Below are 25,405 nucleotides of genomic sequence, written 5' to 3'. Positions count from 1 at the left end.
TTCCATGTGATTACCTAGATCATACCCTGCCCTGGAGAACGATCATGAAACATACAACAGAGAGAAAGTTATATTCTCTGGGAAACAGTGCTGCTGCTTGATTCAGGGAAGTGTTTGTGAGTCTTGACTTTCTGTAACTATAGTAAAATTGGAAGGAGTAATTGAGTACTGAAATTCCTGCACTCAACCCTGCAGGGTTGAGTCCTGTTAAGTTTTATAAAGAAACCCCCAAATTCATAACAACTGGATCAATCCTCATGATAAATGCCTCTGTGCTGGTCCTTTACATATACTGCAGAATTTAACTGACAGATGGAGCTCAAGAGCTCTTACTAGCCTACAAGCCCTGGGCTGAAATTCAAAGTATGGAATCAAACTCACATTTATGTATCATGTTCAAGATGGTGTGATAGAATAAACAGTGCCTCGTAAATGAGAAAAAAAAATCTGGGTTCTATCTCTACCTTTCTGTTCCTAACTATCCACTTGACCATGGGCAATTCATATCATCCCTCTAGGCCTTTGTTTATACAGCTATAAGACAACGGGAAGGCCAGTAGCGGTGGCTCATGCCTCGAATCCCAGCACTTTGGGAGGCCAAGGCGGGTGGATCATGAGGTCAAGAGATCGAGACCATCTTGGCCAACATGGTGAAACCCCATCTCTACTAAAAACACAAAAATTAGCTGGGCATGGTGGCGGGCATCTATAGTCCCAGCTACCTGGGAGGCTGAGGCAGAAGAATGGCTTGAACCTGGGAGGCGGAGGTTGCTGTGAGTTGAGATTGCGCCACTGCACTCCAGCCTGGGCAACAGAGCGAGACTCTGTTTCAAAAACTAAGAAACAAACAAACAAACAACAACAACGAAAAACAATGGGAAACTAGACTGTTTCTCAAAGCCTAGTCCTCAGACCATTCGTTTCAAAATCACCTGGGGTTGGGGTGTGGTTTCTTATAAAAATACACATTCCTGGGCCCCAACATAGTCTTACTGAATCAGCATTTTTGGGGATGATCTCAGAAATTTTATTTTTTTGTTTTGAGACAGGGTCTCACTCTGTCACCCAGGCTGGAGTACAGTGGCACAATCACAACTCAGCGCAGCCTCAACCTCCCAGGCTCAAGCGATCCTTTCACCTCGGCCTCCCCAGTAACTGGGACCACAGGCACTCACCATCATGTCCTGTTCATTTTTGTATTTTTTTTTTTTTTGTAGAGATGGGGTTTCGTTATGTTGCCCAGGCTAGTCTTGAACTTCTGGGCTCAAGTGATCCTCCCTCCTCTGCTTCCCAAACTGCTAGGATTACAGGAGTGAGCCATACCGTCCGGCCTCAGAATGTTTTTAAAAGTAAGCTTCCCAGGCGATTCTTAGGCTTATTAAAGTTTCTTCTGTAAACTTTTTTTAAGTATAACTCATTTATTAAAGGTAGAGGATTATAGGGTTAGAATATCTTTAAGGTCCCTTCCAACGCCAAAGAACTCTAAGAATCAAGTCCATTCAACATATTTTCCCATGGGGATGTTTAGTAAACATGCAACTCTGTGACAGACTGTAATTTTGCTTCATGTGCAAAGGTATCTCAGTGATTTGGAAAAACTGACTTTTTTTCCCCCCAATATGTGGCCTCCCTCAGAGGTCAGTTGACTGTCCAGAGAGTGCCTTAGGTCCACTGCAAAGTCTGGTTCATGTTTGATTTTAATGTAGAAATTTCCATATATTCTCTATGTAAATACATAGCTCTATGGCAGAGAACTGTTGCCTGGGTGGGAAGAGGGTATCTGGTTGTACTTCTGACTTTATTACAGAACCAAATTGTATCATGGTCATTTAATCCTGAACTTCTTTGTCAGCAAAACTCCAAACCCTGTGACCTCCCTCTCAGGGGGCCTGGGATACTAAAGTGATAAACACAATTTAGATGCCTCTTGAAGTGGTACAAAGATCACTGTGTTAATAATTTCCCTCCAAGTAAGCTGGTAAAGTAATAGGCTTAGGAGAGTCTTCTAGTTACAAAGTAGTGAAGTTACTGCTTTTCTCAGGCAACTAGAAATTAATAGGAATTTTCTTGAAAGGACCATCTCTTCCAAATAATTTAGCCACCTTTAAACTTGTCTTTCTTTCTTTCTTTCTTTTTCTTTTTTTGAGATGGAATCTCACTCTGTCCCCCAGGCTGGAGTGCAGTAGCATGATCTCGGCTTACTGCAACCTCTGCCTCCTGGGTTCAGGTGATTCTCCTGCCTCAACCTCCCAGGTAGCTGGGATTACAGGCACGTGTCACCATGCCCAGCTAATTTTTTTTTTTAAGTAGAGATGGGGTTTTTGCTATGTTGGCCAGGCTAGTCTTGAACTCCTAACCTCAAGTGATCCGCCCACCTCAGCTTCCCAAAGTGCTGGGATTACAGGCTTGAGCCACCACGTCCAGCCTAAAACTTGGCTTTCTGCTTTTAAACTTTTATACAAAGCCTGTATTTTTTGGATTATTTATTTCATGCCACGTGAAGCAGGTGTGTAAGATTCCTGGTTTCTCACAAGTGAATTAATCTTTCATCTTTCCGTAGCCCCCTTAGTTTGCCTCAGTTTCCCCAGCTATGAAATGAAGGGGTAGAGCAACTGGACGCTTCATCCCTTCCAGCACACTTAGACTTTACATTCATGCAGAGGAAGACAATAAGATGTAGGAAAGAGGCTGGGTGCAGTGGCTCACACCTGTAATCCCAGCACTTTGGGAGGCCAAGGTGGGTGGATAACTTGATCTCAGGAGTTTGAGACCAGCCTGGGCAACATGGTGAAACCCTGTCTCTTCCAAAAATAACAAAAAATTAGCTGGGCATGGTGGTGCATGCCTGTGGTCCCAGCTACTTGAGAGGCCGAGGTGGGAGGATCGCTTGAGCCTGGGAGGCAGAGGTTACAGTGACCTGAAATAGCACCACTGCACTCCAGCCTGGGCAACAGAATGAGATTGTTAAAAAAAAAAAAAAAAAAAAGTAGGAAAGAGCATGACTTCGAATTTGGATTTGGATAGAGCCAGGCTGCAATTTTAAGCCTCAGTTTTCTCAACTGTATAATGGTGGTGGTGGTGGGGTGGGGGGTAGTGATATGTTATCTCCCGGGCTAATAAAAGCATCTACTATAGGGCTTAGCACAGAAATTCATTCTAGAAAGCTGAGGCTCCTTGACTCCCTAGACCCCTTCCCTGTCACCCAGGTCTTTCAGCCCACACCTGGGTAGGCCTCTTCTTACTGACTGAGAGAAGGAACCCTTGGTCCTTATTCAAGCGCAGAGACAAGCTCTCTGGGAGGGGAAAGCCATCAGCCCTGTGAGTAACAGGTTCTCTGTCGCTTCCTGGCCTTGTCGTCACTTAAGTTACTATTTCAAGTCTGGCTGAAATGTGGCAGGAGGTAACCACAGAACTGAAAGGGTCACTACTGTTATAGATGCAGTGGGGGCTCACAAGGGCCCTGTAGCAGATCCCCAATATCTTCTCTCTGGGGATCAGGTGTGGTCACCTTTGTTTGGCAGGGAGGGGACAGGGATGCTAACAGCAGTTGAGAGCTGGAAGCAACATTGAAACCTGCCTCATTAGAGAGGAGCAAACCAAGGGACAGAGAGAAGTGACTTTCCCATGATCACACAGCCAGTCAAGCAGCAGAGGTGAGAAGAGCCCCTCTGGATCCACTAGAGTTCGCACTCAAGAGCCTCTGCATTTTAATGCAGATGTTATAAGTATTGATTAAGAGCTTGGAATTTGGAGATAGATAGCTGGGCATGAGGCTTCGCCTCTCAGGACCTCAGTGGTCTCATCTATAAAAGTCCTATAACAAATCTTACCCATTGTGAGGATTAAAAGCCACACTGCCTGTAGAGTGCTTTACACAGAACCTAGCACATAATTAGCTTCCACAACAGGTGGTTCTAAATGATCATTATTTGCGATTCAAGGAAACACTGCCAACCTTTTTTTCTGTACCTCCAGTTCCAATCTGAACCTCCCTCTGCGAACCCCTTATGCCACGCTGTGGCTCGTTAGTCAAGGCGCCGAGAAGCCCTGGTGCCAGGGCAGGGCGATCCTCGGGGCTCACCTGGCGACGCCAGCAGCACCTTCGCCCCGCAACACTGGAAGCAGTGCAGCAGGGACTTTGCGCGGATGTTGTAATTGAGGCACGCCATGGCACAGCCCAGCTTCATCAGCCCTAGCCACAGCCACACGTAGGCCGGCTCGTTACCCATAAAGAGCGCCACGCAGTCTCCCTGGCGCAGGCCGAGGTGGTCGTGCAGCGCCCGGGCCACCTGGTTGCTGCGCTGGTCCACTTGCGCGTAGGTGAGAGTCTCGTCGCGGAAGAGCAGAAAAGGCTTGTGTGGAGTCTGGCGCGCTTTCTCCAGGAACGCCCGCAGGATGGTGCGAGCCGGCCGCCGCTGCCCGTAGCTGCGCGCCCTCCGGCCCACGGCGGCCACCTTCAAGAAGTAGCCCACGTCCTGGAAGAAGTAGGGGCAGCAGAGGTTCACCAGGAGCGGCAGGAACACCAGCCCCGCCAGGACTGTGTAGATGGCGGAAAGCATGACGGCTGCGGGGCCCTCTGTTCCAGCCAGGGCAGAGGGCGCACCCCGGGCGTGCAGCGCGGCGACTGGGCAGGCTCTGGGCGGACTGGCGGGCTGCGCCGGGGCGCACGCGGCGGGACGCCGGGCTCGTAGTGAGATGAAGGGGAAGACAGAGCTCCTCCGCTGCAGGCACCGCCGCAGGCTCCGGGACAGGTGTAGTTGTGTGCGGGCCGCCAGGGGTTCCGGGCCGGACTGGCCGGCAGAGCCCGCCCCCTTGTGGGGGGCAGCCACCTGCGCTCCCGGCCCGCCCACGCGGTCCTTCCCGGGCTGGGCAGGCTGCCCTGCGGCTCACCGGGGGCCTTGGCCACCTCCCCGCCCGAGTCTGGAGGTCTGGGGTCAAGTCTGGACCCCCTCGCATTGTGACCGAAGTACTTTACCTCTAGGAGCCACGGTTTCTTTAAATGGTAATAAGACGCAGTTAGCGGACGTTGAGAATATTAGATAATGGAGGCGTGGGGCTATAATTTGTTACCACTAACAGAGTGGCTTATGGAGATGACACTGTTATTACCGATGAAGTGCCTTATAAATGTCAGACAGTCGTATTATTTATTAATAGCGGGCACCAGATGCCACTGCCAAACCAGAATCTTATCTCTGCTTCCTGGTCCCAAGGGCTTTCCTTTGTTTCTAAGATTTGTTTCCCAATCCGACTGCCAGGCGGTCTCCTGTAGCGAAGGCTTCAAGGTTGAACAGAAAATGTCCGCAGCAGTCACGTCCAGCTCATCCCAAGCCCTGCCCGGTGAGTGAGGGCAGGACACCCTAACCTAGTCGGCCCTGCCAGGCCGGGGGAGTCCTGATTTCGTGAGGAGCAGTGCCACAGATCACCATGTGAAATCAAGCTTTGACATTATTTTAAGATTTTGTTCTGTTAAGTGATCCTGCTGTTCCCTCATGTTGAAAGTTCGCAAGTGTCAGCACAGTTCATACATTTACTAAGGTGGCTCTGTCAGAGAATAGTATAGTACAGAGGACACTGAGTAAGTGGTATTGGCGTGTCTCAGAAACCTTTTAGAGGAAATGTGAAGCTTTCTTTTAATCTGCCTTAGTGCTACTTCTGTACAAAGTGAATGTTCACTACTTGCCACTGAGGAGGGTCAGGATCCAAGTAGTGTTTTATTTTCATCCTCTCCTGTCCTCCTGTGTTCCTCTACCTTAATTTGATACGATAAATACAAATAATGCTTACTCCTCCCAGACACGCTGCTAGAGGTTTCCCTATGTTACATTTTGGGAGCCTCCGTTATTTTATACACGTGGCACTTTCATGCTCATTTACAGACAAGAAAGAGAAGCTTCGGTGAATTGAGACAGCTGGTAAGTAATTCGTGGGTTTTGGAACTGGTGTCTGTTTGGTTCCGGGGAACCAACTCTTAGCTTATTCTTGGTAACTATATTATGCTGTCCTCCTATTCTCTAGGTTTCTGTCCATGTCCTCTTTTTTTAGGTGTGTGTAAAGCACATAGAAATGTTTCACATTCCCTCCAGGCCACCCCCTGCTATTTTTTAGCCTCCTTTTCTTATCCCTAGTAACTGCTCAAGCAACCTTTTCCTTTTCCTGACTTTCTCATTTCTGATCCAGTTACCTGGTTGCATCATTTCCCTGGGGAAGAGTTGAGGGCCTTCATCATCCCTGAGGAGAAAGCAGTAGAATTAACCAAAGTGAGGGCCCAACAGACACCATTCTCATGTACACTTCTTTCATGTTGAAGCTCAGAGCCAGCCCTTCCTTTTTCATCCCAATGCCACCCTCGTCCCTTGATGGCTAGTCACTTCTGTGTAGCCACCTGCACCCCTCTTTTCCTTAAACAGCTACTGTCTACCCAGAGTGCTAGATTACCACAAGGGCCCACTTTTTCCCCTCTTATTCTGAGGATCACTTTAACCTCAGTTGCAAGTAAAAGAAAACAAGACCCAAGCTAGCTGAAGCAGAAGCAGGAATTTAAGTGGTAACTGGAGAGTCCGGGGCCAAGACATCAAGGATTTTAAATCTATGGCTTAAATGCTGACACCTGGATCTAGTTTCACTTTTACTATTTCTCCTCTGCACCTCCTTTGTTCTCGTTCAGGCTTTCCTGTTGTTGCCCAAAGATGGCTGCCAACAGCCCTTAGGGGTACATGCTTTCTGGCTCAACTTCAGAGAGAAATACAAGAATCATCTTCTTAGGAGTTCTCATTAAAAAAAAAAAAAAAATCCCTGACTGGATTATGCACCCTTTCCTGAACCAATGTCTCTGGGTCCTGGGAAAAAAGGTGCTAGTTGTTTTAAGCCAATCAGGGCTCACGCATGGGGCTAAGAGTATAATCAATTTCACCTAGGCCATTTTATGGAACATTTTAGGGTATTATTAAAAAGTGGAGTTAGGGAGAATAAATCTGGGAAAGTAATTTGCAAATGTCTATAATATATACCTCAGGAGTCCCAGTGATTCCAGCTTTGAGCCTGGGATCCAGCTCTCGCTCTCTCAAGAGATCAATAGATGTCTTAGTCTGTTTGGGCTGCTATAACAAAATACTGTAAGCTGGGTAGTTTATAAACAGCAGCAATTTATTTCTCAGAGTTCTGGAGGCAAGTCTAAGATCAAGGTGCCAGCAGATGTGGTGTTTGGTGAAGGGCTACTTTCTCATAGATGGTGCCTTCTCACTGTGTACTGTTTCGTAGAAGGGACAAATTACCTCTCTGGGGCCTGTTTCATGAGGGTACTCATCCCATTCATGAGGGCTCTGCCCTATGATCAAATTACTCCTCAAAGGCTCTACCTGCTAATACCATCACATTGGGGGTTAGGATTTCAATATATGAATTTTGTGGGGGACATGAACATTAAAACCACAGCAATAGTCTTCCTGGAAATATCGCTGCCATCTTATATCTCCACTGCTCAATTATCTTTAGTGGTTCCCCATCGCTTCCTATTGTCTTCCACCAATGACATCTATAGACAGTCGTATTTGTGCAGCGTACTAGAACATACCTGGCCTAGAGTTGACCAGGTGCCCTGGCTTCTGCCTGACTCCTTTGAAAGGTGATCGATAGCTTAGCACATTGGCTGCCCATTCTTGGTACATCTCTTGGGAACCTCTGGTCTATAAAATGAAATTTAAACTTTATTTTCTGGCTCTTCTGAATCTGACTCAAGCTTTCACTACGCTCAATTAACAAATATTTATTGAGTAACAAATATTTATTGAGTTTCTACTATGAACCAAACATCATTAGGTATTAAATATTTTAAAATGGACCAAAACTTAATTCTAACTGTTCCTTTTCAAGGGCACTTTGTTTTAGCAAGGCTGGTCTGCTAAAACCTAAAATGCCCTGCACCTTCCTCTTTCTACTGGCTTGTTCTTACCACTTTCCACCCCTGAACATCCTAACCCTGTAAATCTCAACTCTCCTTTAGGGCAGAAGTTCTTTGATTCCTGAATTTCTTAGTCCAGTAATGTTGTATTTCGAAACCAAGTTAGGGACTCAAAAAAGGTAACAACTTCTTAATTTTCTAGCAAAACAACCCCTCCCCATAACAGTGTATTTGTTTTTTTTATAGACGAATGACATTTTGGCACTAAAAAAGTATACTTGAACTGTACACTTAAAATGGTTAAAATGGTTAATTTTATGTTATGAATATTTTACCACAATTTTTAAGACAGTAACAACAAACATATAGCCCTTTCCAAGAAAAGATGAAGACAATGTTACACCAACATATAAAAAGTACAGAAATTATCCAAGTATAGTGGCATGCACCTGTAATTCCAGCTACTCGGGAGACTGAGGCAGGAGAATCACTTGAGTACTGGGCCACAGAGTGAGACCCCTTCTCATATAAAAAACAAAACAAAATAATCTTACAAATTCTCACAAACAGATAAAAATAAAAAAGAAAATATTTTAAAATGTAGAAAACTGCAACTTTTGTCTGGGTTTTGATACCATATAGAAATTGTTTTTATACAAGTTTGTCTATTCAGTAACATAAATTCCACAGTGAAATATGAAATAGAGCCATATCTTGGACTTTGATATAATTTAGGATTTTGTCAGCACTGAGATCTCAGACATGGAGATTCTCCGTCCCCATAGCCTTAGTTAAGCCTCCTCATCCCACTCCTCCCATTCTCCGACATTATTGAGCCTACTCATTTCCTTTATCAAGTTTTTGGTTCCTTCCTGGCCAGTCACTTCAATGTGGCCTCCTAGACCCCTCTTTTCCTTAAACTTTCTGTCCAGGTATAGATGACCTCAAATGCCCACTGTCTTCTGTCCTATTCTAGGTATTGCAGGAGAAATTTAGGGCAAGACAGGATTACTGGGTGTGTATATTGACACCTTCTAGCCTTGGTCAGGACATTCATCCCTATCATCTATCTCTGCTATTTGAGAGAAGGCTTCCTAATGGCAGTCCCAGACCTTCCCTACCCCTTCCAAAATTCCCAATCCCAATCTCAAATGTTCTTTTAAAGTAGGTGGCTTCCCTTCCTACTTTATGGAGATGACGTAGTTCACTATTTCTCAAACTTTACAAGACTGAGAATCACCTGGGGAACATGCTAAAACATAGTTCATTAAACCCCATCTCCAGAATTTCTGATTCAGTGAGTCTTGGGTGGGGCCAAAGAATTCACATCTCTAAGAAATTACCAGGTAATGTTGTCACTGCTAGTCCAGGCACTATACTTTGAGAACTACTGATTTAGTCCATTGGCTTCCAAACTACTCAGTAGAGCCCTAGTGGCTGAGAAGCCACTGAGGAGAGTTCATTGCAGAGAGTGGGTAAGGGGCTCTGGGAGGATCCTACCCTAGCTCCAATCAAAACAGCTCATATACCTGTTTTACACTTCCATGCAGAGTTCACGTGAAAAAAAGTATTCCCAAACTTTTCCTTTAAATCTTCTAGCCCATGCTGATCTAGCCTTTGTACTGAACTTATAAACCCATCGCATAGCTTGGCTTTTGATTGTTTCTTACCTGTCAGTTTTGCCTTCATAACTAGAATTCAATGTCCTGGAATGAAGTAATAGAAAAGATTGTGAGACTTGAAGCCAGAAGACCTGATTTTGAGTCTTTATCATGCATTGGCTGAGTAGCTTTGAGAAGTGTACTGAGCTCTTACAGTGACTTGTGTGAATTTTGTAGAATTTGAGGCACCTAATGCACAGGGCCATTCTTGAAAGAAAAATATAGATTATGAAACTTGCCATTTTTGTGACATTACATACTTGCTACAATATAAATTTTGTGTAACTGACTCATTCAGTGGTTTGTGGGAAGAATAATCTCTGACTGTGGTTGCCATAAGTTAATCACATTTCTTGAAATGTGGGTGCCTGTTACCCTATTGACTGTCTAGCATGGTGCCATCTGAGTATAGACCTACAAGTGTCAGGCCTCTGAGCCCAAGCTAAGCCATCATATCCCCTGTGACCAGATGTGACATCCAGATGGCCTGAAGCAACTGAAGATCCACAAAAGAAGTGAAAATAGCCTTACCTGATGACATTCCACCATTGTGATTTATTTCTGCCCCAAACTAACTGATCAATGTACTTTGTAATCTTCCCCACCCTTAAGAAAGTTCTTTGTAATTCTCCCCACCCTTGAGAATGTACTTCGTGAGATCCACCCCCTGCCCACAAAACATTGCTCCTAATTCCACCGCCTATCCACGACCCTTTGCTGATTCTTTTCGGACTCAGCCTGCCTGCACCCAGGTGAAATAAACAGCCACATTGCTCACACAAAGCCTGTTTGGGGGTCTCTTCACACAGACGTGTGAGACAACAGGATGTGCAGATATTCAGAGAACAAAATGGCAAGGGTTTGATGGAGATGGTGTGTGATAAGATTGACTCTCTTTTTGAAGAATGAAAAAAAGGTGAGACTGGGAACAACGGATTATTGATATTAGACATGAGAGAGCAGGGAACCCTTGCATTGGCATCCCAGTTGTGCTTGCTATACAGTCAGGACAAATTATAATTTGAGAAATAGGTGTTTGCCCTCTTTAGTTCTGACCAGAATGTCTTTGATTAGGTGTCGAATTCTAACTTAGGGAAAACTCTTAATGAAATTATCATTGTTTCTAGTGTTAATATGTGTGCTAATTCGCCAGATTTGGGTTCTATTTTTTCAACAGCTCTCTCTCTCTTCTTTCAGTATCCAGCTGCAACCCATGTACTCTCCATCCCAGTCACAATGTACTCTTTTTTAAAATTTTATTATTCATTTTGTTTTTTTAATTTAATTTTAAAATTTTATTTTCCATAAGTTATTGGGGTACAGGTGGTATCTGGTTACATGAGCAAGTTCTTTAATGGTGATTTGTGAGATTTTGGTGCACCAATCACCTAAGCAGTATACACTGCACCAGATTTGTAGTCTTTTATCCCTTGCTCCCCTTCCACTCTTTCCAAGTCCCCAAAGTCCACTGTATTATTCCTATGTCTTTGCATCCTCATAGCTTAGCTCCCACATATCAGTGAGAACATATGATGTTTGGTTTTCCATTTCTGAGTTACATCACTTAGAATAATAGTCTCTAATCTCATTCAGGTCACTGCAAATGCTGTTAATTCATTCCTTTTTGTGGTTGTGTAGTATTCCATTGTGTGTGTGTGTGTGTATATCACACACAGGGATCGCCACACTGTTTTCCATAGTGGCTGTACTAGTTTACATTCCCACCAGCAGTGTAGAAGAGTTTCTTGTTTACTGCATCCATGCCAACATCTACTCTTTATTGATTTTTTGATTATGGGCATTCTTTCAGGAGTGAGGTGGTATCACATTGTAGTTTTGATTTGCATTTCCCTGATCATTAGTGATGTTGAGCATTTTTTAGTATGCTTGTTAGCCACTTGTATGTCTTCTTTTGAGAATTGTCTATTCGTGTCCTTAGCCCCCTTGTTGATAGGATTGTTTGTTGTTTCCTTACTGATTACATTTGTTCGTTAGTTTCTTCGTTTCTTATTGATTAGATTTGTTAGTTTCTTACTGGTTAAAGTTCGTTGTAGATTCTGGATATTGGTCCTTTGTCAGATGTATAGATTGTAAAGATTTCCTGCCACTCTATGGGTTGTCTATTTACTCCACTGACTGTTCCTTTTGCTGTGCAAAAGCTCTTTAGTTTAATCAGATCCCAGCTATTTAATCTTTGTTTTTATTACATTTGGTTTTGGGTTTTGGGTCATGAAGTCCTTGCATAAGCCAATGTCTAGAGGGTTTTCCAATGTTATGTTCTAGAATTTTTATAGTTTCAGGTCTTAGGTTTAAGTCCTTAATCCATCTAGAGTTGATTTTTGCATAAGGTAAGAGACGAGGATCCAGTTTCATTCTCCTACATGTGCCTAGCCAATTATCACAGCACCATTTGTTGAAAAGGGTGTCCTTTCCCCACTTTATGTTTTTGTTTGCTTTGTCGAAGATGAGTTGGCTTTAAGTATTTGGGTTTATTTCTGGGTTATCTATTCTGTTCCACTGGTCTATGTGCCTATTTTTATACCAGTACCATGCTGTTTTGGTGACTACAGCCTTATAGTATAGTTTGAAATCAGGTAGTGTGATGCCTCAGATTTGTTCTTTTTGTTTAGTCTTGCTTTGGCTACATGGGCTCTTTTTGGTTCCATATGAATTTTAGAATTGTTTTTTTCTGATTCTGTGAAGAATGGTGATATTCTGATGGAGATTGTGTTGAATTTGTAGATTGCTTTTGGCAGTATGATCATTTTCACAATATTGATTCTACCAATCCATGAGCATGGGATATGTTTCCACTTGTTGTGTCATTTATGATTTCTTTCAGCAATGTGTTGTAGTTTCCTTGTAGAGGTCTTTTGACTCCTTTGTTAGGTATATTCCTAATTTTTTTTTTTTTTTGTAGCTATTGTAAAAGGGGTTGAGTGCTTGATTTGATTCTCTGCTTGGTCACTGTTGGTGTATAGAAGAGCTACTGATTTGTGTACATTAATCTTGTGTCCAGAAACTATGCTGAATTATTTAATCAGTTCTAGGAGCTTTCTAGGGAAGTCCTTAGTGTTTTCAAGGTAAATGATCATATCGTCAGCAAACAATGACAGTTTGACTTTCTCTTTACTGATTTGGATGCCATGTATTTCTTTATCTTGTCTGATTGCTCTGGCTAGGACTTCCAGTACTGTGCTGAAGAGGAGTGGTGAGAATGGGTATCCTTGTCTTGTTCCAGTTCTCAGAGGGAATGCTTTCCATTTTTCCTGATTCAGTATTATGTTGGCTGTGAGTTTGTCATAGATGGCTTTTATTACATTGAGGTATGTCCCTTGTATGCCGATTTTGCTGAAAGTTTTAATCATAAAGGGATGCTGGATTTTGTTGAATGCTTTTTCTGGATCTGTTGAGATGAGCATGTGATTTTTGTTTTAAATTCTGTTTATGTCATGTATAACATTTATTGGCTTGCATATGTGAAACCATCCCTGCATCCCTGGTATGAAACCCACTTGATCATGGTGGATAATCTCTTTGATATATTGTTAGATTCGGTTAGGATTTTAGCATCTATGTTCATTAAGGATATTGGTCTGTAGTTTTCTTTTTTGGTTATGTCCTTTCCTGGTTTTGGTATTAGGGTGATGCTGGCTTCATAGAATGAATTAGGGAGGGCTGTTTTTTGTTCTCTATCCTGTGGAATAGTGTCAAAAGAATTGGTACCAATTCTTCTTTGAGTGTCTGGTAGAATACTGCTGTGAATCCATCTGGTCCTGGACATTCTTTTCTTGGTAATTTTTAAATTATCATTTCAATCTCACTGTTTGTTCAGTGTATCTAATTCTTTCTGATTTAAGCTAGAAGTTGTATTTTTCCAGGAATGTATCCATCTCTTCTCGGTTTTCTAGTTTATGTGTGTAAGGTGTTCATAGTAGCCTTGAATGATCTTTTGCATTTCAGTGGTGTCAGTTGTAATATCTCCTCTTTTGCTTCTTTGTGAGGTTATTTGGATTTTTTTCTCTTCTTTTTTTGGTTAATCTTCCTAATGGTCTGTCAATTTTATTTATCTTTTCAAAGAACCAGATTTTTGTTTCATGTGTTCTTTGTATTTTTTTGTTTGTTTCGATTTTGTTTCATTCTGCCCCAATCTTGGTTATTTGTTCTTGTTTCTCTAGTTCCTTGAGGTGTGATCTTAGATTGTCTGTTTCTACTCTTTCAGTCTTTTTGATGTAGGTGTTTAGGGGTATGAACTTTCCTCTTAGCACCGTGTTTGCTGAATCTCAGAGGTTTTGATAGGTTGTGTCATTATTGTCATTCAGTTAGAAGAATTTTTAAATTTCTGTCTTGATTTCGTTTTTGACCCAAAGCTAATTCAGGATCAGGTTATTTAATTTCCATGTATTTGCATGGTTTTGAAGGTTTCTTTTGGAGTTGATTTCCAGTTTTATTTCACTGTGGTCTGAGAGAGTGCTTGATATAATTTCAATTTTTTAAAATTTATTGAGGCTCATTTTATGGCATATCATATGGCCTATCTTGGAGGAAGTTTCTTGTGCTGTTGAATACAGTGTGTATTCTGTGGTTGTTGGATGACATGTTCTGTATATATCTGTTAAGTCTATTTGTTCCAAGGTGTAGTTTAAATTCATTGTTTCTTTGTTGACTTTCTGTCTTGATGGCCTGTCTAGTGCTGTCAGTGGAGTATTGAAGTCCCCCAGTATTATTGTGTTGCTGTCTATCTCATTTCTTAGGTCTGTTAGTAATTGTTTTATAAATTAGGGAGCTCTAGTGTTAGGTGCATCTATATTTAGGATTGTGATATTTTCCTGTTGAACAAGGCCTTTTACCATTCTATACTGTCCCTCTTTGTCTCTTTTTAATTGCTGTTTCTTTCAAGTTTGTTTTGTCTGATATAAGAATAACTATACCTGCTCGCTTTTTTTGTCCATTTGCATGAAATACCTTTTTCTACCCCTTTACCTTAAGTTTATGTGAGTCCTTATGTATTAGGTGAGTCTCCTGAAAGCAGCAGATAGTTGATTAGTGAGTTCTTATCCATTCTGTAGTTTTGTATCTTTTAAGTGGAGCATGTAGGCCATTCACCTTCAATGTTAATATTGAAATGTGAGGTACCATTGCATTTATTTTGCTCTTTGTTGCCTGTGTACTTCGTTTCTGTTTTGTTTTGTTTTTGCTTTTTACTTGTAGTTTTGTTTTATAAGTCCTGTGTGATTTATGCTTTAAAGAGGTTCTGTTTTGATGTATTTCCAGGATTTGTTTCAAGATTTAGGGCTCCTTTTAGCAGTTCTTGTAGTGGTGGCTTGGTAATGGCAAATTCTCTCAGCGTTTGTTTGTCTGAAAATGACTGTATCTTTCCTTCATATATGATGCTTAGTTTTGCTGGACACAAAGTTTTTGGCCCATAAATGTTTTGTTTGAGGAGTGTGAAGATAGGTCCCTAATCCCTTCTAGCTTATAGGGTTTCTACTGAGAAATCTGCTGTTAATCTGATAAGTTTTCCATTATAGGTTACCTGGTGCTTCTGTCTCACAGCTCTTAAGATTCTTTTCTTCCTCTTAACTTTGGATAATGATGACAGTGTGCCTAGGCAAAGATCTTTTTGTGATGAATTTCCCAGGTGTTCTTTGTGCTTCTTGTATTTGCATGTCTAGGTATCTAACAAGGTTGGGGAAGGTTTCCTCAATTATTCCCCCAAATATATTTTCAAGGCTTTTAGAATTCTCTTCTTCCTCAGGTACACCAATGATTTTTAGGTTTAGTCATTTAACATAATCCCAGACTCTTGGAGGCCTTGTTTTTTTTTTTTTTTTTGAAACGGAGTCTTGCTCTGCCGCCCAGGCTGGAGTGCAGTGGCCGGTTCTCAGCTCACTGCAAGCTCTGCCTCCCAGGTTTACGCCATTCTCCTGCCTCAGCCTCCCAAGTAGCTGGGACTACAGGCGCCTGCCACCTCGCCCGGCTAGTTTTTTTGTATTTTTTAGTAGAGACGTGGTTTCACCATGTTAGCCAGGATGGTCTCGATCTCCTGACCTCGTGATCCGCCCGTCTCGGCCTCCCAAAGTGCTGGGATTACAGGCTTGAGCCACCGCGCCCAGCCCGAAGGCCTTGTTTATATCGTCTTATTCTTTTTTCTTTGTCTTTGTTGTATTGGGTTAATTCGAAGACCTTGTCTTTGAGCTCTGAATTTCTTTCTCTTACTTGTTCAGTTCTATTGCTGAGACTTTCCAGAGCATTTCACATTTCTAAAAGCATGTCCAAACTTTCCTAAATTTTTGATTGTTTTTTCTTTAAGTTATCTATTTCCATAAATATTTCTCCCTTCACTTCTTGTATCATTTTTGAATTTCCATGCATTGGGCTTCATCTTTCTCTGGTCACTCCCAGATTAGCTTAATAACTAACCTCCCAAATCAGGGATTTCTTCTTGGTTTGGATTCATTGCTGGTGAACTAGTGTGATCTTTTGGGGATGTTGATGAACCTTGGTTTGTCATATTACCAGGGTTGGTTTTCTGATTGCTTCTCATTTGGGTAGGCTCTGTCAGAGGGAAGGTCTAGGGCTGAAGGCTATTGTTCAGAATTTTTTGTCCCACAGGGTGTTCCCTTGATATAGTACTCTGCCCCTTTTTCCTATGCATGTGGCTCCTGTGAGCTGAACTGCAGTGATTGCTTTCTCTCTTCTGGCTCTAGCCACCCAGCAAGTCTACCTGGCTCTGGGCTGGTACTGGGGATTGTCTGCACAGAGTCCTGTGATGTAAACTGTCTCTGGGTCTCTCAGCCATGGATACAAGCACCTGTTTTAGTGGAGGTGGCGGAGGCTGCAAGGGACTCCATGAGTGTCCTTAGCTTTGGTGGTTTGGTACTCTATTTTGTGCTGGTTGACCTTTTGCCAGGAGATGGCACTTTCTAGGAAGCATCAGCTGTAGTAGTGTGAGGAGGGACTGGTGGTGGGCAGGGCCCTAGAATTCCCAAGATGATAGGTTGTTTTTCTTCCACTACCAGAGTGGATAGGGAAGGACCATCAGATGGGGGTGGGCTAGGCATGTCTGAGCTCAGAGTCTCCTTGGGCAGGTCTTGCTGTGGCTGCTGTTGAGGATGGGGGTGAGGTTCCCAGGTCACTGAAGCTGTGTACCTAAGAGGATTATGGCTGTCTCTGCTGAGTCTTGCAGGTTGTCAGGGAAGTGGGGGAAAGCCAACAGTCACAGGCCTCACCCAGCTCCCAGGCAACTTGAAAGGCTGGTCTCACTCTCACCATGCCCCCTAACAGCCCCGAGTCTGTTTCCAGGAGGAGGGCGAGAGGGGTTTGAAAAGTTGCCTGAGGCTTTCCACCTACCAGCTGCGAGAGAAAAGGGCTTTAGTTCTTCCCCAACCTGTGAAGTCTACACACCCATTTAGTGCCCTCCTCTGATTTCTGGCCAGGAGGCTTTTCACCTCATTCAAATTGTCACAAAGTTCAACTAGAGAATTCCTTCTCCCTGTGGACTTTTACCCCCTGCTCCTCTGGTCACCCTCCTGATAGATCTCTTTGGTACCAGGCAGGAATGGGCTGCTTGGGGGCCCAGCAAGCTCACAGGGCCTTTCTCTACTCCTGTATTTCACTCGCTCTCCAAATGGACTCAGCTTCAAGTAACATCGGCAACCTCTTCCACAAACAGACCTTCAGCTTCTCCAGTGGGGGTGTGTGGTTTGAGAGAGGAGGGTCTACCTTTCCCACGTCTGCAGTTGGGGCACTCACAGTATTTGGAGTGTCTCCTGGGTTCTGCAGGAGCAGTCTGCTTTCTTCAGAGGGTCTGTGGGTCCTCTTGGGATTGTGGGTTTGTTCTTGCAGTTGGTCTGGAGCTAAAATTCACAATGCAAGCCTCCGCATGCTGCTCTGTCGGGAGCTCCCAGTCACCATGTACTCTTTATTTCTGAATGTGTTGGTTAATTCTTTACTACTTAGGTCCTTTGCTTCTTTGTTTCCTTCTCTTGTAGTATCTTTTCTTCTCATTCAATTCTTAAATGTAAAAGTTTCCTAGCATTATGTCTTCTACTTCAGCTTTTTATTGTTTTTCTATCTAGTTGATCTCATTTATTCCTACGGAATTGACTGCCACCTGTATGCTGAGGACATCTAAATATTCAGCCCAAATATGTCTGCTGAGTTCTAGATCTGATTTAATTATGGCCTACTGAACACCTCCAGATGAATCCATTCCTTTATTTACTCACATACTAATTTATTCATTTGTTGTTTATTTAAAGTGTACTATGTGCAGATTACTTCATATTGAAGCATGTAGGACAAACATTATTCCCATTTTTTGGTAAGGGAATTGAAACTCAGGGAGATTAACCAACTTGCTTAAAGCCACACATAGCAAGTCAATTGTGAAGCAAGGATTATAACCCAAATTTTCTGATTCCTAGTTAAATGCTGGTATGCTAAGTGTAGTGGGTCGAATGTGTCTCATGTTGCCCTCCAAAAAATGATATGTATACCCAGCACCTGTGAATCTGACATTATTTGAAATATGTGTTTTTGCAGATATCATTAAGTTAAGGATCCTGAGACAAGATCATTCTGGGTTAGGCTGGGCCCCAAATTCAATGACAGGTATCCTTAGAAAAGAAAAGAGACAGAGAAGAGAAGGCAATGAGAAGATGGAGGCAGAGATTGAAGTGCTATTTCTACAAGCCAAGGAATGTCAAAAGTTGCTGGCAGGCACTAAAAGGTATGAGAGAGGCCTGGAATGGATTCTCCCTCAGAGTGTTCAGAAGGAATCGACTCTGCTGGCACCTTGACTTTGGACTTTTGTCCTCCAGAACTGTATGACAATAAATTTCTGTTGTTTTAAGACATCAAGTTTGTGGTGATTTGTTACAGTAGCCCTAGGAAGCTAATATGCTAAACCACATTGTGTTTCAAATAAATTGGGATTTTGACTTCAAAACTAGGATGCACAATGGTCAAAAAAAGTCCAGTAGTTGACAAAATAGAAAGAAGTATAAGGATCTAAAGTAGGCTGTAACTATTTCACTGAAACAGTGAGAATCCTCATATAATTGGCCTCATGGTGAGTAAAATTGTGATCTGGGAATTAAACATTTCCCATGGAGTCAAGGTCAGCTTGTTGACCCCAGAATCTCAAGTTAACTGATCATTTACTGTTGTGGCGATTCAGCTTTTTTCTATTGCTGTTTTGTTGATCCTGCCACAAATTTCACCCTCAGTACTATAAAACATTCCAACCCCCAACCCCGCATGCATGGATTCTGCGTAATCAGGTGTTCTATTGGCTTATGGCATGTGATTACCTCCTTCTCCCTACAAATCTTTCACCTTTGGCTCCCTGTAGACTCAACTATGTTCCCAGTTTTCTAGGTCATATTCTTAGGATAATAAATCTGGTAGCCCAGACAATCACCCACATACGTGATTGTGTAGAATGCTGAGGTTTCAGTCCAGCCATTAGACTATTGTACTTGAGTAAGATGCATGGTCCTGGTCCAGTCAGCTGTGTGTATTTCTGGAGGTGGATGGAAGTGGAAATAGGGAAGATAGTTGGGTTTCCTTATTCAAAACATCGTCGCTATAAATAAGGCACTCACCAGTAGATAGTTGGCAATTTCCCTCTAAAGGAGCTTATCTCCTGCTTTGTTAAGATATAATTCTCTCTGATGACTACATACAACAGTCATGAATAGCTACTTTCTATTACTAATAAATTATGATGTAATTTAGTGCTTACTTGTGTGACAAGATTATATCTTAAAATATTTATGGAAATTCAGATTTTTGTCTGATGTCATTTTCCTTCTGCTGGAGGAATTTCCCCTAATATTTCTTGTACTGGAGATCTGCTGGCAATTGCTTTTTTCACCTTCGTTTTCTGATAAAGTCTTTATCTTACTTTCACTTTTGAATAGTATTTTCACTGAGTATAGAATTCTGATATGATAGTTTTTATTCTTTTGGTACTTTCAAGATATAAGTCTATTATCTTGTGACTTATATAGTTTCAGGCTGCTGTAATTCTTATGTTTGTTATTTTTTTCCTGTTTTCAAGATTTTCCCATTATCTAATTTTCAACAGTTAGTTGAGGGTGTGTGTGTGTGTGTGTGTGTGTGTTTGTACTCTGGGATTCTCTGAGCTTTCAGATCTATGGTTTGATATCTTTGATAACTTTGGAAAAATTTGGGGTCATTATCTTTTCAAATTTTTTGTCTGTCTGTTATCTCTCTTCTCTCTCTTTGACTCCAGTTTGTGTTGGGTTGTTTGATATTGCTCAACAGTTTTTACATGAACATTTTTTATTTGCTTTTTTTCTTTTTGAGTTTCAATTTTGATAATTTTAAACCTATGTTCAATTGACTGGGATTTCCGCCTCAGCTTTGATAACTCTAGGTAATTCTTTATTTATGATATTGTGTTTCTTTATTTCCAGAATTTCCATATGACCCTCGCCCTTTTATTTTTACGGTTTCATCTCTGTTGATATTTCCTTATCTTCTCACACATGTTGTTGACTTTTTCAACTAGATCCTTTAAAAATTTTTTATGTGGGGGGAGGAGGTAGAGCAAGATGACCAAATAGAAGCCTCCAGTGATTGCCCCCACCACCCCCTACATGAACATCAAATTGAGCAACTATCTACACAAAAAAACATGTTTATAAGTAAAACAAAAAAACCAGGTGAGTGAACACAGTACCTCACTGTGTTTTAATATCTTATTAAGGAAAGAGGGACTGGACATGGTGGCTTATGCCTATAATCCCAGCACTTTGGGAGGCTGAGGTGGGCAGATCACTTGAGGTCAGGAGTTCGAGACCAGCCTAGCCAACAGGGTGAAACCCCATCTCTACTAAAAATACAAAAATTAGCTGGGTGGTGTGGTGGTGGGCACCTGTAATCCCAGCTACTTGGGAGGCTGAGGCAAGAGAATCACTTGAACCCGAGAGGCAGAGGTTTCAGTAAGCCAAGATTGTGCCTCTGGACTTCAGCCTGGACAATAGAACGAGACTCCATCTCCAAAAAAAAAAAAAAGTATTGAAGAGGGTAGGAAAGACACTCTTGAATTGCCTACACAACCCTTCCCAAATCCCCTGGCAGCAGCCTCATGGCATGGAGAAATAATCTGTGTGCTTGGGAGAAGGAGAGCACAGTAATTGTAGGACTTTGCATTGGAACTCAGGACTGTCCTGTCACGATGGAAAGCAACATTTAACTGAATTCAGCTGCTGCCCATGAAGAGAATGTTAAGACCAGCCATAGCTAGAGGTGAATCTCCCATCCCAGTGGTCAGTCTGAGTTCTGGAAGCCCCGCCACCGTGGGCTAAAGTGCTGTAGAGTCCTAAATAAACTTGATCTAGACCACAAGGACTGCAATTCCTGCACAAGTCCTGTTACTGTCCTGGGCTTAGAGCCAGTGGACTTGGAGTACACATGACCTGGTGAGACACCAGCTGGAGCAGCCAAAGGAGTACTTGCTTCATCCCGCCCTCAACCCCAGGTAGCACAGTAGAGAGACTGTGCAGCTCTGGGAGAGACTTCTTTCTTCTGCTTGAGGAGAGGAGAGGGGAGAGTAAAGAAGACTTCGTCTTACAATTTGGATACCAGCTCAGCCACAGTGAAATGAGACACAAAGCAGGGACCTGAGGCCCCCATTCTAGGCCCTAGCTCCCAGATGACACTTCTAGACACGCCCTGGGCCAGAAGAGAATTGGTACCTTGAAGGGAAACATCCAGTCTTGGCAGGATTCATCACCTGAGACTAAAGAGCCCTTGGTCCCTGAATAAGCAGCAGCGGTAGCTAGATGGTATTTGCTGTGGGCCTTGGGTGAAACTCAGAAATACGCTGGCTTGAGGTGTAACCCAGCACATTCCAGCTGTGGTGGCTACAGAGAGAGACTCCTTCTGTTTGAGGGAAAAAATGTGATGAGTAAAGGGAGCCTTGTCTTATAGCTTGAGTACCAGCTCAGCCACAGTGGGGGTACAGTGCCAAGCAGGCTCCTGGGGTCCCTGACTCCAGGCGTTGGCTCCTGAACAACATTCCTGGACCTGCCCTGGGCCACAGGGGAGCCCACTGCCCGGAAGAGAGACTCAGGCCTGGCAGAATTCACCACAAGCTGACTGGGGATCCCTTGGACCTTGAGAGAACATTGGAAGTAGCCAGGCAGTACTTTCCATGAGTCTGGGACAGTGGTGGCCATGGGGAGAGACTCTTATGCTTAAGAAAAGGGGAAGGAAGAAGAGGAAGGACTTTGTCTTGCAGCTTGGGTGCCAGCTCAACCATGGTAGAATAGAGTACCAAGTAGATTTCTGAGGTTCCTGACTTTAGGTCCTGGTTCCTGAACAGCATCCTGACCCACTAAGGGCTAGGGGGATCTTGTAGCCCTGAAAGGAAAGATACAAGCAAGGCTGGATTCACCATCTGCTGATTGTAGAGCCCTTCAGCCTTCAGTAAACATAAGCAGTAGCCAGGCAGTGGTCACCCTAGGCCTTGGGTGAGACCCAGTGCTGTGCTGGCTTTGGGACTGATCCAGTTCAGTCCCAGTGGTTGTGGCCATTGGGATGCTTGTGTCACCTTTCACCCAGCTACAGGCAGCTCAGCACGGAGACAGACTCCATTTGTTTGGGGAAAAGTAAGGAAATAGAACAAGTGTATCTGCCTGGTAATCTAAGGGAATCTCCTAAATCTTACCAAGACCACCAAGGCAGTATCTCTATGAGTCTGCAAGAGTCACAACATTACTGGACTTAGGGTGCCCCAATGCAGATATAGCTGCAGTTACCAAAGACTTAGATCACAATACCCAAGTCCCTTGGAATACCTAGAAAGCCTTCCCAAGAAGGACAGGTACAAACAAATCCAGGACAGGTACAAACAAATCCAGTTATTGTAGTGAAGACTACAATAACTACCTAACTCTTCAATGCCCAGTCACTGACAAACTCCACAAGCATCCGAAACATCCAGAAAAATGACCACATCAAATGAACTTAATAAGGCACTAGTGACCGATCCTGGAGAGATGGAGATACGTGACCTTTCACACAGAGAATACAAAATAACTGTTTTGAGAAATCTTAATGGAATTCAAGATAACACAGAGAAGGAATTCAGAATCCTGTCAGATAAATTTTAACAAAGAGATTGAAATGATTAAAAAGAAGCAGAAATTTTGAATCTGAAAAACGCAATTGACATACTAAAGAATACGTCAGAGTCTCTTCACAGCAGACTTGATCAAGCAGAATAAAGAATTAGCTTGAAGGCAGGCAACTTGAAAATACACAGAGGAAACAAGAAAAAAAAAAAACAAAAAAGAATAAAACATGCCTATGAGATGTTGAAAATAGCCTCAAAAGGGCAAATCTGAGTCACTGGCCTTAAAGAGGAGGTAGAAAGAGAGATTGGGATAGAACATTTAGTCAAGGGAGTAATAACAGAAAGTTTTCCGTATTTAGGGAAATATATTAATAAAGTATAAGAAGATATTAATAAAGTATATAAATAAATAAAGATATTAATAAAGTATAAGAAGGTTATAGCACACCAAGCAGATTTAACCCAAAGAAGACTACCTCAAGGCATGTAATAATCAGACTTCAAAGGTCAAGGATAAAGAAAGGATCCTAAAAGCAGCAAGAGAAAATAAACAAATAACATACAAGGGAGCTCCAATACATCTGGTAGCAGACTTTTCGGTGGAAACTTTATAGGCCGGGAGAAAGTGGCATGACATACTTAAAGTGCTCAAGGTAAAAAAATATTTTATCCTAGAATAGTATATCCAGTGAAAATATCCTTCAAACATAAAAGAGAAATAAAGACTTTTCAAGACAAACAAATGCTGAGAGACTTCATCAACCCAAGACCTGTCCTCCAAGAAATGCTAAAAGGAGTTCTTCAATCTGAAAGAAAAGAACATTAATGAGATTAAGAAATGATTGAGAAATCATCTGAAGGTATAAAACTCACTGATAATAGGTACAGAGAAAAAGAATATTACAACACTATAATTGTGGTGTGAAAACTAATCATATCTTGCATAAAATACTGAAACATGAACCTATCAAAATAGTAACTACAAGAAAATTTTAAGGCATAGACAGCACAATAAGATATAAATAGAAAAAACAAGGTAAAAGTGGGGATATAGTTAAAGTGTAGAGTTTTATTTTCTCTGCTTGTTTGTTTATGCAATCTGTGTTGTTAGCAGTTTAAACTAACGGCTTACGACATTATTTACAAGCCTCATGGTAACTTCAAATAAAAAAACTTACAACAGATACATAAAATAGAAAGTAAGAGATAAAACATACAGTTAGCAAAATCACCTTCACTAAAAGGAAGACAAGAAAGAAGGAAGAAAGAGAAAATCACGAAACAGCCAGAAAACAACAAAATGGAAGGAGTAAATCTTTACTTATTAATAACAACATTGAATACAAATGGACTAAACTCTCTAATGAAAAGACACACAGTGGCTGAATGGATAAAAAAGCAAACCCAGTGATCTACTGCTTACAAGAAACACATTTCACTTGTAAAGACACATACACAGAAAATAAAGGGGTGGAAAAAGATACTCCATGCCAATGGAAACCAAAAAAGAGCAGAAGTAACTATACTTATATTGGATAAAATAGATTTCAGGACAAAAACTGGAAGAGACAAAGAAGGTCACTACATAAAGATAAAGGGGTCAATTCAGAAAGAGGATATAACAATTTTAAGTATATATGCACCCACCACTGGAGTACCCAGACACATAAAGCAAATATTATTAAAGCTAAAGAGAGAGATAGACTCCAATACAATCAGAGTTGGAGACTTCAACACCACGTTTTCAGCATTGGACAGTTAATCCAGACAGAAAAATCAGTAAAGAAACATGAGACTTATTCTGCAATATGGACCAAATGGACTTATTGAAGACATAATAAAACGTCTCCCAGCAAAACAAAAGCCAGGACCCAATGGCTTTACTGCTGAATTTTATCAAACATTTAAAGAAGAACCAATATCAATCCGACTCAAACTATTCCAAAAAATAGAGGAGAAGGGAATATTTTTTGACTCATTCTAGGAGGCCAATAATCATCAACAGAATTTTAGCAAATCAAATTCAACAACACATTAAAAAGATCATTCATCATGACAAAATGGGATTTATTCCAGGGATGCAAAGATGGTTCAACATATACAAATCAATGTGGTACATCATATCAACAGAATGAAGAGCAAAAACCATATAATTTTTTCAGTTGATGGTGAAAAAGCATTTGAGACAATTCAACATCCCTCAAAAATCAGGTAGAAGGAACAGACCTCAGCATAATAAAAGCCATATATGACAGACCCACATGCTGACACATACTGAATGGGGAAAAACTGAAAGCCTTTCCTCTTAGATGTGGAACAAGACAAGGATACCCACTTTCACCACTATTATTCAACATAGTACTGGAAGTACTATTTAGAGCAACCAGACAAGAGAAAGAAATAAAGGACATTCAAATTGGAAAGGAAGAAGTCAAATTATACTTGTTTACAGATGATATAATCTCATATTTGGAAAAACCTAAAGACTTGACCAAAAAATGATTAGAACTGATAAACAAATTCAGTCAACTTTCAGGATACAAAATCAACACACAAAAATTAGTAGCATTTCTATATGCTAAGTGAACAGTCTGAAAAAGAAATCAAGAATATAATCCCCTTTACAATTGCTACAAATAAAATAAAATACCAAATTAACCAAAGAAGTAAAAGATCTCCACAATGAAAACTACAAAACATTGATGCAAGAAATTGAAGAAGACACAAAAA

General features: G+C 41.8%; 1 protein-coding gene across 1 annotated transcript in view; it reads right to left on the bottom strand.

Moving 5' to 3' along the window:
- The window catches only part of SLC27A2 (solute carrier family 27 member 2), a 53,540-nt gene extending 48,754 nt beyond the window's left edge, over nt 1–4,786 (bottom strand). Inside the window, exon 1 of the mRNA XM_017896206.1 lies at nt 4,082–4,786. Within this exon, the coding sequence (XP_017751695.1) occupies nt 4,082–4,559 (478 nt within the window). The 5' untranslated portion in view covers nt 4,560–4,786. The remainder of the gene's footprint in view (nt 1–4,081) is intronic.
- Nucleotides 4,787–25,405: the final 20,619 nt, after the last annotated feature.

Source organism: Rhinopithecus bieti, unplaced genomic scaffold (assembly GCF_001698545.2).
Source record: "Rhinopithecus bieti isolate Rb0 unplaced genomic scaffold, ASM169854v2 scaffold_27781, whole genome shotgun sequence".
Lineage (NCBI taxonomy): Eukaryota > Metazoa > Chordata > Mammalia > Primates > Cercopithecidae > Rhinopithecus > Rhinopithecus bieti.
This window is presented reverse-complemented; position numbering and strand designations above follow the sequence as displayed.